General features: G+C 43.5%; 1 protein-coding gene across 1 annotated transcript in view; it reads right to left on the reverse strand.

The window, feature by feature from the left end:
- The window catches only part of LOC135252647 (protein disulfide-isomerase TMX3-like), a 36,076-nt gene that overhangs the window by 15,700 nt on the left and 8,250 nt on the right, over positions 1 to 12,126 (reverse strand). Inside the window, exons 7-9 of the mRNA XM_064330967.1 lie at positions 9,178 to 9,277; positions 7,837 to 7,914; positions 5,789 to 5,855 (exon numbers count right to left, since the gene is read on the reverse strand). Coding sequence (XP_064187037.1) covers positions 5,789 to 5,855; positions 7,837 to 7,914; positions 9,178 to 9,277 — 245 coding nt within the window. The remainder of the gene's footprint in view (positions 1 to 5,788; positions 5,856 to 7,836; positions 7,915 to 9,177; positions 9,278 to 12,126) is intronic.

The following is a 12,126-nucleotide window of genomic DNA, read 5'->3' on the forward strand; positions in this document are numbered from 1 at the left end:
AAACAAGGCCCGAGCAGATAGGAAGGTAGTGACCTTCCAAATGCTTCTGGCGCTCTGAAAATAATGAGCAAGATGGGAGAGGATGGTGCTATAATGCTGACAAATCTACCACTTAAAAGTAGGGAGCTAAATTTAAAATGGCAGGAACGGAATGTGTGATGAGTCTAAGCAGACGGTGTACGCTGGAACTGGAAAACGATCAAAAGCAGCTATTCATGATTTAGAATGATGTGCGTGTGTGTGTTTGTCTGTGCGCCTGCGGCTGTGTGTCAGAATGTGTGTGTCTGTTTTCTGTGTGCTTGTGTGTCTGTATCTGTGTGTGTGTGTGTGTGAGAGAGAGAGTGTGTGTGTGTGTGTGTGTGTGTGTGTGCATGTATGTACTGTATGTATGTACAGTATGCATGCATTGTCGGCCTACTTCTTGTCCATTAGTAACATGATGAACAGAAAATTGTCTTATACAATATACAAGGACATCTCCTTGAACATTTACCCAGTCAAATTACTCTCCTGCATGACATTCCACTTATACCCAAAGCCTTCCAATACAGAGCTAGTGACTAGGAGACATAACATTTGTATTCTGCAGAAGGAAACAATTACACCTTACAACAGAAAAAAAAGGAACAGACTGGATTTCAATGTCTACAACATATTTCACAATGTATATTCATGCTTGCAGGCTTTCCTTTGGTGAGGTGCGAATAACAGCGCAGGACACCTGGGTGAGCAAGCGGGGTGGATGCCATAAAACCAAATTAGACCTGGCGCTATCTTATTACCTTTTAATCCACCCCATGCGGTTCCACATTCTGCCTTAGCAGGGCGGGATGCAAAAATGTCACACAGCAGTAGAGCGCTGAATTCACCTTGTGAAATTTAAAGTGGAAGGAAACATTGATCGGGTTCCGGGGGGGGGGGGGGTTCGGTCCCCAACTCAAACACCACCGTGGTGAAATAACTCCCGACAGCAGGTACTGCAGTTCATTTGATCAATCAACAGCCCTACTGGTTGTGCTTTTAAGGAATAATACCCTTCAAGGAGCCAACGTTAAAAGGTAGCATGCCTAAAATGACTTAAATAAAGCCCGTGCATAACCACACATTTCCACAATGCCAGAGGAATTTCTCCCTTTATAGGGCTTTCCTTCCGTTTGTCAGGATGGAATCGTTTCTCTCTGTGTGGGTGAAGTTTGAGATTCGAGCGCGTTACGCATTGCCCAGTGTCGTAAGTATTCAGGGCAAAGGGGTAAGGTAGCTTCTGAAGAAGCTAACAACACACTGCTGACTCACTGTCCCCTGGCCTATTGTCCTTACAATGTTGCAGAGTTCAGTGTGATCTTCAAAACGACAGTACCGATCTTTTGAATTTGATCCACAAAGACTGAGCGGAAAATCAAAAATATAGCCAGTCTTCTTGAGCCTTCATCTTTTGCCGCCCGCTACAAAAAACACTAGGGATGTGCGCACAATTAATTGACTAGCAGATGAGCCAACAAAACTGGCAAAGCCTATATTTGCTTACTGGCATAGTAGACTAAGTATTTCATATGGCTCATACTGCGCAATCTTTTTTTGAGCATGCTAGGCCTAAGAGATTTATAAATGTTGCCAATTGACTGTTTTCTCGAGCATTTCTAGTTTCAGACTAGTCGGTTAGCCGTTTACAAACCTTAAGTCTAAACGTCATGAAGCTAGTGGAAAAGCCCGTCGCTAGAAAACACGCAGTATCACAAATCACATCACAAATAATCTGACCACATATCAGTTTAAAAACTCAAAGTAGTGGTTTCCTGTGAGGAGATTAAAATGGCGAAGGATATACTGAGGCCATATTCACACCTCCCTTTATGTTTGCTATCCATTTGTTTTTCACCATGCTGGGAGCAGTGAGCCGCAAATGGAACACAATCGAAAGCAGGCATTTTGAGTCTCTCAAATGCGAATTTTAATCTGGGAAACCCATTACCTTTTACAAATCTGCAATAGATGAAATTCAAGGGTCAAGTCGGCGTAATTTTCACAAACCACTTTAATCCCCAAGAAGGTTTCGCCGGAATGTACTTTGCATCTTTTTGCAACGGGTTGCAAAAACAATCAAAGCCTGACAGGATTGTGTCACGTTGAATTTACACCAGCTGGGTTACTCTATTTCGATAGAAAGCCAGACTCACAGGTATATAATATTAAATTTAAAAAAGCTTTAATACAAGATGGGAAAACACAACAACCTTCTAATCCATGTACATCAGACAGATGAGCGTATGTTCTGCATATTTTTCATGACTTACAGGTGAGTTCACAAAAAATATTCTGCACTATTTTTACTAAGGCAAACACCAGTTATAAATTTCACAAACTGATATTGGCTCTACGACTGAACGCAGCACTACAGCCATTAAACAGGCTGAAGAAGTAAATTCAAAGCTTACCGGCAATTGCATAACCTGAATAAGGAAAGTCATCAAATACAACGTAAAAGAATGGTTTCAAATATGAAAGCAATTCTTGGTATTATTATCTGAAAGTCAAGTGATGAGATACTATACTAGAGGAGCATGCGGTGTTATTCGTTTACTGTACCAACCCAAGACTTGAACCTGTGGAACCACCTGGAATGTTAACCTGCGTCATCTCGATTACGAGTCCGCTTCCCCATCCACTAGGCCACGCTAGTGTCTACTACAATGCCTGAGCTCTGCTGGGGCAGCAAGGGGTTCAGGCCCGAGTGCAGAGATGCGTTATGGGAACGGGAGCAACAGGAAGTCTCAGCACTTATATCAAGCTGCCTTTTCACTCTCCTCTCCATTTAATGAGCTTTTTATGACTCTGTTCCCTCCGGGCGAATACCGCATGCAAATGCCAGGCTCGTATTCGTCTTTCCACGGACGTTTAGCCTGATTCAGTGGCTCTCGCAGTTCCGAGCAGGACACGAGACAGCCCTGGGATTACTACAGGCCAATCTCTCTGCTAACCGACATCTTCAGCTGCACACAGGTACAGTAATCATGCAATGCTCTGGGCAGTGTGACAGCCAGTTAGACTTGATACTGCATCGCATAAACAAAACTTGTTTGTAAATTGCCTTTTATTAATTAGTTTTGCCCACACAGCTCTGTTGCTGTTGGGCACTTGGAAATTAGGTTGGTATATTGCAAGTTCAAAAGTAAAACTAGTTTTACACATGCCTGGCCGTGTATTTATCAAGTGGCTCTTTGAGGACTGCAATACGAAAGAACAAAAATTCTTAAAGGCGTAGTCCACATCACCGTTTGTTATTTGACAGGCAACTTCCTTTGAATATTGTTTACAGTAACTGTACATGGGATGCAGACCTGGGTCAAATACGTATTTGTTTTGGATTCAAATACTTTTCTAAGCTTTACTGATCTTGCCTGGTGCACTGAAACCAATGAAATACTTTCAAAAAGTGCAAACCCCGCCTTCTGGTCATATTGGCAGGCTCAATTACACCAGGCAAAATCAACAGAGCACAGAAAAGTATTTGAATCCAAAACAAATAGGTATTTGACCCAGGTCAGATGAGATGTTATTCTGTTACTTTTTGGATTATAAACTTGTTTCATTTGTTTAAAGAAGCTTAACTTATGCAATCACTCTTCTGTTTTCCATTATAGGAGAGCTATAAACAAGATGCGTTCTGCAGTTAATTCCTTCTTGGACAACATAACACTAGCGGTGCCAAGCGAGTGGAGAAATAAATTACCCCGCTTTGCTTCACTGCCGCTTGAGTGAACTGCCTTGCGATCAGCCCCAGCTCAGGCCCTCCCCTACACTCTGCCCATTCTCCAATCACAAGCCCTCGTCCTCACTCTCCTCCCCCCCGGTCGCCATGGCGGCGGCAGGAGGGCGGGACACGCTGCGCATCCGGGTTCTGGAGGACTCGGCGGTGAGCGCCGTGTTCGTGGTGCGGGTCTGCTGCCGCGACCCATCCCTGGTGGGCTTCTGGCAGAGCAAGGCCCTGTTCAGCAACGGGCAGGTGGAGCAGGCCGCCGCGCCTCGGATGGCGGAGGACGGCGCCCTGGAGTTCGTGCTGCGCGCGCTGCGCCGCTCCCCGCGCCTCTCTAACGCCCACTACTGGAGCCCCTTCGCCGTGGCACTCTGCTTGGACGCCATGTTTTTCCGCTATCGCCTGGCTCCCAGACGGGCCTGGATCGGCGACGGTCAGGACGACGTGAGGGAGGACACGCTGGTGCTCGAGCGCTAGAGGCAGCCAGACTACTGCTCGCGAACATGTACTGTTGAATAAAGAGTGTTGATTCTATGTTGCTTGGCTGCTCAAACAGGGCGGTGTGATAGACCAGGACCGTTAATGGTGATCCACGAGTTCAAATCCATGCCTGAACTGGTGTATATGGTTCTTGTGCTGAGGGACTGTAGAGGTGCTTGTGGGAACTTCCTCTTGGTAACCGTGGCCATCCAAGTATTACCTCTGGGTATGGATTGACCTTCCAGCAAAACATCTTATCACAAGCTTGCACAAAAAACAACTTCTATATTTTATCAATGCTTCCATGCCATCCAAGAATGTCAAGAAGCTACGACTATGAATGTCATTCACCTGTGAATTCCCGGCTATAATGAAGTCACTTCTATTTTAGGACCAGAGTACTTCGGTTTTTTTCCCCACAAAAGAAGCAGTTTGGTTTACATCCCCGCATCACACAGACAGACACTGCCTGCTGCTCACATGATTTTTCATGCATCATTCTGCACCTCACACCAGAGTTTGTAGGTAACTAAGGCTTACTACAGCACCCGTGTTCCGGTGTGGTCAAGCCAGAGGTCAGGTCTTTATTGGGGTTACATATGAGCGCTGAATCTAAGGAGTTCTAGTGATGAATTCTTGACAATTCCACTGTTGCGTGAATAGACTCACAAGGTTTGGACATTACGTTGTTGTCAGAGCATTCACAAATGCTCTCCAAAAAAACACCACAGAATCCAACTCTGAACTTGACCAATCAGTCACCTCAGGAAAGAATGCCACCACATCAGCACGGCTGGGATCATGACATGGCTTCTCTGGAGCATGTGATGTTCTGAAGGCCAGCCTGCTGAAACCACATCAACACAATTGCTTCTGCGTGCAATGCTGCTCAGCCCACATATCCATGAAGAGATGCCACTGCAATGGCCCCAGGCCACAGGCCAAGCATTTCCAAACACACTCATGGCACTGGATAACAACACTAAAACAGCATGTGGTAAGCCGTGAGAGAAAACTGTTATTCTGGTTTGGGGGTTAAAAAAAGAAACGTACACAACAAAAGAGGGACAGAAGAAATTACATGCTCTTCAAGTCATTAAATTAACATGTCCACTTTGCGGAATGCACTCTACAGAGAAGAAGTCGGATAAGGAAACATGAAGGGCGGACTCTCCAAACTGGGAAAACCCTGCAAGAAAGTTTAACGGACTTATTCTTCCACTGATTGTCATTTATTGAAGTGTCAGAAAGGTCACAAATGCAATTTTGCCTCTTGAGAGGTGTCAGCATTCTTCAGCAACATCAACAAGAATAGAAAGGACAAAAAAGTACAAATTCATGTGCAGGCACACTCTTTTCTGCAACTGTACCACACCAGGAATAAATGTGCACAATTAAACAACCGGGATACAATAAACTCTGTGCCTATGGCAAGACTTCCTACAATATTTTAGCCTTCAGAACTCCATTAACACAAAGAATAGCCCACCAAGTACAAGCAATCACCGCAGCACAAGTTACCCAACAGTAAGAGATGAAATCAACCCATTCACTCACCATCATAAGTAAAGTGGGTACCATCCTTGAAGACGACAACTGCTGGAAGCTCAGGTATCGTAAATTCCTGAAAGCACATACATCATTCGATAAATACATGTTACGCTTTAGTTTGAATAAACCTTTGCCCTGCCAACTTGTCAAAATGACCAAGCTGGAAACATTTTCGGCTGAAACACTGCTGGTTCTGCCCTTAAATGAACCATCAATAACCAGCTGCATCGGTCTGGCTTTCTGCCGGCACAGGGACGGCACAGATTGGCTGGTGTGCTGGAGGGTGAGAAATGGTGGCTGGCGACTCCCACTTCAGAGGAAGCATCCAATATCCCCCCCCCCCGAATGAATGTAGGACTGAGCCTGCTGCGGCTGCAGGTTGGGCCTAGAAAAATGCACTTAGCCATTCAAAACTGGGAAAAAAGCTTCTATAAATATGTCTTCAAAATATGAAAACATCAGATTGGATATCTGGCTCACCAGGAGAAATAATAAAAATCCAAGTTGAATTATCTTCCACAGAAAACTTCAGGCGAGGTGATCTTAATACTTCAGCTATTTTTAGAAAGTCCAGAAAAAACAGACAGATGTTCTGCTTTGGGAGGTTGGCTAGAACAACACTTCATTTGAGGCAATTCCAACAAGGCTCAAACAAGTGTTTTTTGTTTGTTTGTTTGTTTGTTCTTTTTTGTTTAAACTTATTGTATAGCAACTTATTGTCATAGACAATACTGCTGTGAAAGTAAAATGGTGTGACAAAGGAACAAGCGGCAGAGGGGCAAATTTTAAGTGGCAGAGCACCTTGCTGAGGCCTCTGGTTCATTCCCCTTAGCCCCTTCAAACCCCAGCCTCCCCCCCCCCCCAACCCATGGGTTCCTGCCACGCGTGAACATCTTGAACCTCATCATTACGACCTGTTCCGTTAATTCTGGACCATCGCGCAATCACTGGACTTACAGTAGTTCAATCAGACTGCGGCTGACTGAACTGCGAGTTCAAAATTACAGCCATCAGTGTCTGGGCACAATCAAGTTGTGCGGGTTCCAAGTCTGAGAAGGAGCATCCATTTATTTTTTTTCCCCCCAAGCAATCAGTAAAAGACGATTCTGGCCCAAAAAGATGAGTTACCTGCGCGGTATCGGAGAACGAATTGAGCACGTTACTGATTGGAAGGGGATGATAAAGCATTCAGCTCCTTCCACTGCTGATGACATTTTAGATGCTATACAGTGAGTCCTTATCAATGACCTTTAAATGAATCAGCGATAATATCACATACCACAATGTTTCATTTTGAACCGCCTAATTCTCAGCTGCATTTTCCTGACTCTGCCCATGCTGATAGCCTGTACGGTGAAGTATTGATCAATGACAGCAGGCGAGCTTTTACAACAAGTGCAAGTTCCTGACCTTAAATAGGAACTAATATATTTGTGGGAGAAACCCGCTATTTTATCAAAGGTACACACTTTCAATAGAGCTTGCCTTAGTCAATAGTACTCAACTTTGTGAAAAATTCTGCCTACATTACCAAGAACCCTTGCTGTTAATACATTCTTTTCTGACATTTTTGGCTGTTAAAAGTAAAAAGAAAGAAAAAAAGAATAGAACTTCATAAAGGAAAAAATAACAGACACATGACCTTGACAAAGCATATTACTGGATTTCTTACCCTTTGAAAAACTGAGCCCAGTTATGCGACTAAAAGAACACAAAAACTAAACGAATGCTTCTAAACACTGACACTTACATTACCAGGAGGGTATAAACAGATTTTACAATATTCTTGTCAGTAACCCATAATGATTTGTTCGCCATTAAGCCTACCTTAATGTCTTTTTTACCATCCGCTCAATGACTCCAAACGTCAAACTGAACTCGAAAATGTTGTTTTCAAAACTGTCGTTTTCTTTTCCCTTCCCAGAAGAGGAAAGTCAGTTATGAAAAGAAATGTTAAGAGGATGAAGACACTGCTTTCCTCTCCGGGGTCGCGTTAGGGGAAAACTCTCCAGCTGCACACTCTAAAGTAATGAATTCAGAGCGCTTAACCTCACCTTCGGCAAGACATCCTCCGAGGCAGCAAAGAAGTAGGTGTAGACGATGAGCTCGGAGGCCACCTCCGCGTACTTCTCCTGAAAGGGTGAGAGGGAGGGAGATCTCAGCAGAGGCTGCAGAGGTGGGGTCTCAGCGGGGCGATTCCTCGCTCCACGCCTCTCAAATTCAGACAGGTGGGTCAGAACGAAGGGACAAATAATCCAAAACCGCGCTTATTTTGCGGTTTACTTTCCTTCTTCACACTCGGAAATTTGTGAACACTCTGCACCTGGGCTGCCCAACCCTGTTCCTGGAGATCTACCGTCCTGTCGGTTTTCATTTCAACCTGAATTTGTTACACCTGAGCCTACTGATTAGCAGATCAAAGAGATCTCTAGCTTCTGAATGAGGTGTGCTTTGTTAGGGTTGGACAGAAAACCCTACAGGACGGTAGATCTCCAGGACCAGGGTTGGGCAGCCCTGCTCTACACCATGAACACTCACAGCAGAGCAAAGCAAAACTGGTGAACATTAAGCTAATAATAATAATAATAAGCTAATAAGATGCTCTCACACCATTACTGTTATGTTACATTCACATTAAGCTGATATCAATCCCTGAAATATCCAAGCCAAAAAAAAAAAAGAACACGGCATCCTCACACACAGGCCAGTCAGAATTAGTCTGTGATCAGTTGAGAAATAGATTTGATTCCAGCACAGAACAGCCCCAGGGAGAGGGTAACGATTTTTCCACTTTCAAACTCTGCATTAGACTCACAACCAAATGCTGAATGGCAAAAGAGGCCCTCAGGCCTTAGGTGATCCCAAAAGCAGGTATTTAAAATTTGAAAAAGATTTTACACAATCGCACGCCTCTACACACCATTTCCTCCCTTGACTGTGAAACGCTGTCTATAACACAATGTAATAAACTCTAAAAATGGCCATAATCTAATCTTGAAAAAGTTCACCCGGCACATGGACCATATGGCTAATGTTTGCTAAACTATCAGAGATCACAAATTATCTCATTTTTTAGTGCCCAACTGCAAATACGTGTATTGCACAAGTACAAGAGTAAACGAGCCCTGTATTTTCGCTCTTCCGTCTATAGGTCATTCCTTGACAGATAGTCAAAACTCACATCGTGCTATAACCAACACCTCATTGGTAGAGAAGCACTGCAGCACAAGAGACTTACTGGACTGTTTCCACATGAGCCCTTGATAATAGGTAAAGCAGGACGTGGGAAAGCGTGGTCAAACAGTGTATTGTAATCTCCTAACAAGGGTGTACATATCAAGTGTACTTCAGCTGATTCCCGGAATGTTCCAGAAGCCGCAGCCGCAGCCACATACCTTGAGTGGCGAGTCCCCGCCAATGTAGACGAAGAGCACGTCGTGCCGTCTCATGACGTGGTCGAACATCTGTTTACTTGGGAGAGACCGGACCGCTGGTCTATAAAGAACACACACACAAAAAACGTTCCATTCTGTTTCTACGGGAGCAATACACAGGTACACTTACAGGTGCTGGAGATGCAGTGCAATAACTCTGGGGTCAAAAATGTCAGTGTCCCCTATATATGAAATATGTGTACCTCCTTTTGTTGATACAGCTGACTTATTGTGCATGGCCTGAGACCGTTTCGTATATAAAGAATGACCAACCGAACCCTCGTGAGCTCAGGAAGAGTGAAAACTGGAAGACATAATGACCGTCAAGTACTTGAGGTGCCTCTGCCTGGAGACGGGCATTGCAGAGCGATCTGTACAAACCTAGCACCATCTAGTGGAGACTTTGAGAACATCGAGGCAAACTGAACGTTTTCGGCCACCAGTTCGAGAAAAATTGAAGCCTGGCTGAGTAATAAATCTTATATATTTCCCAGGTAGAAATGGCATTTCAGAGAGCAAGATTGCTGTGAAGTGGACTGTTACTGGGCTGGAAGTGCTCTGCAGGGGAAAGGGTTGCCTTTGTTGAGAGCCTCAAGGACAGCAAGGATTTCCATAGGATTTATGTTCACTCCATCCCATCTAATCCTACTTTACCCTCATCGGCAATCATCTTTTCAGTGTCAACACCGGAACCTGGTGGAGCCGTCGGAGTGATATACTGAACTGCTGGCAGGTGATGCAGAGCGTGCGTTTGTGTACTCAAAGTGCACTTGTATTTGTACGTGTCAAAACACAGGGATCCGATACCCACACATCTAAACAGCGACATAACTCGAGGGACAAAGGTTAAAAATAAAGACAGAAAATGTACATGAGAAAGCTGTGTATCTAATTACTGACATTACGGTAAACAGAGTAACGAGCTCAGAGAAGCAGCAAATATTGATGCACGCTAATGACCTGATTAGTATGGGGAAACGTAAAATTAAAGGGGGGGGTGGGGGGTTAGTAGCAGGGTGTGTGGTAATGAAAAAGCAAAGAACAAGATTAAACTGTGATAAAGCTGTGTCATTATTCCTGTATCACCATCATCGTCATCATCTGTACACTCCATAGCCCCGCCCATTCTCGTTCAGTCAACGCCCTGCTGAAACCGACCCTGGCCGGGGCTCAAAGCCGGGGGGGACGGATTCAGTGAATAAGCCGTCTAATTCCCGACCGCTTCCTGGCGTAAGCCGGAGGCAGGGTGAGGCCGAATTAGCCGCCTGCGAATGGACTCTCTGGAAAGTGCTGGTCCACACAACCGGGCGGAGCACAGAGCTCACCTATTCCATGTCTGGCAGTGACCCGCATTCACCTGGAGGAAATGTTACCTTTTTAAATGAAAGGGGTCAATTAAAGGGTAACTTCATCAAAACTCCCAAATATTGCATTAATCGGTTTTCAGTTTTTGATATGCAAATTAAAAAGGAACTAGTTTCACAGTTCAGAAATCTCGATTTCTTTCCGGTATTTGCTTATAATCAGTGCATTCATCTGAACATGGCATTTCCTTGGCCTAATGCAAGAGCAATGAGTCTATAATTGTCAGTTATTTACTACATTCAGAAATGAAAATTCTGATCATCATTCAAAATATCGACATTTGGCTGTGCAGATAATATAAGACAATTTTCTACTGAAATACGTGGAAGTGACTGTACTACAATTCACATAATACTTGCTTGCCAGTTCCCAGAATACAAAATGAAGCTATTTGCACCTGAAGTGTTTTTACCACACAGAAATCTCAAAGGAAAAGGGATTTAAACTCCGATTCAACACAAAAAGACAGCGTAGCTTACAGACCATTCCTAAAGCCTGGCTGAGTAGTTAAGGGATTAAGAGCTGCTTTTAAGGAATAAGTAACAAATCTATTAGCAAATTAAATTCAGAGAGGAGGAGAGGAGTAGCAGTGCATTCTGGGAAAAGTATAAGGGTAAGCCTATGAGGTCTTGTGGGCACAAAAGGTTTCACATTAGCCAGTCTATTTCATTCAAACAAATTAAGAGGATTTATATGGCTACAACAATAGGTACATTATTTTACACAGAAAATAAAAACCTTTGAAATCAAACCATCATGACTAATTATTTATTCATTAAAAACTGCCCTATTGCTGGACCTGTTAAAATTAAGAGGGCTTGCACCAAACAGAAGGCTCCACTGAAGGAAAGTGACACAGTCATGAAAATGAAATCAATGGCATGCTCTATTCTTCCTATACAGAATTGTTTTTTGAAACTATTTTTGAATACACAGGAGGCAACATCTTAGCAACTGTGAACAGCCCTTTATTAACACTCAATTTCATGTCTTGTCTGAAAACCGCCTTAGCAAACAGCTATTTAAGAAAAACAACTTGGAGACTCTATTGTTGGAAATTATTGATCCATTCAAATCTCCTTTTTCAACAAAATTAAGTTATTTCTGAAACAGTTAAATGACTCCTTTCTCAGTGCAAACAATATTTCTAAGAACCTGAAGTCTGGCTTTCATGATAATTGCACTGGTTAAACTGCTTTAGTTGACACCAATGCTGATTTGCACTTTCGACATTCATACTAGAAAGGCACTCAAAGCAGCATTTTAAGAAACACAGAGACTTCCTTTCACAAGCTTATGCAGAGAGCTTAAGACATACTTTCACTACCACAATAGTAGACTTGACAAATGTAATGCCCTGCTTGGGTGGGTTCTCAAAACAAACAAAAAAATATGATGAACTGTACGGTAATTAGTCCAAAATGCCACTTTCTAGCTGAACTACAGAGCCTATACCTCTCCTAAACACCCTCTCTGCACTGGCTCTTGTTGAGTTTTATAACTGATATTTATAACTGATATTGTAATATTTCATATCACTCATTG

The sequence above is a fragment of the Anguilla rostrata genome, chromosome 4 (genome assembly GCF_018555375.3).
Source record: "Anguilla rostrata isolate EN2019 chromosome 4, ASM1855537v3, whole genome shotgun sequence".
Taxonomy (NCBI): Eukaryota; Metazoa; Chordata; class Actinopteri; order Anguilliformes; family Anguillidae; genus Anguilla; species Anguilla rostrata.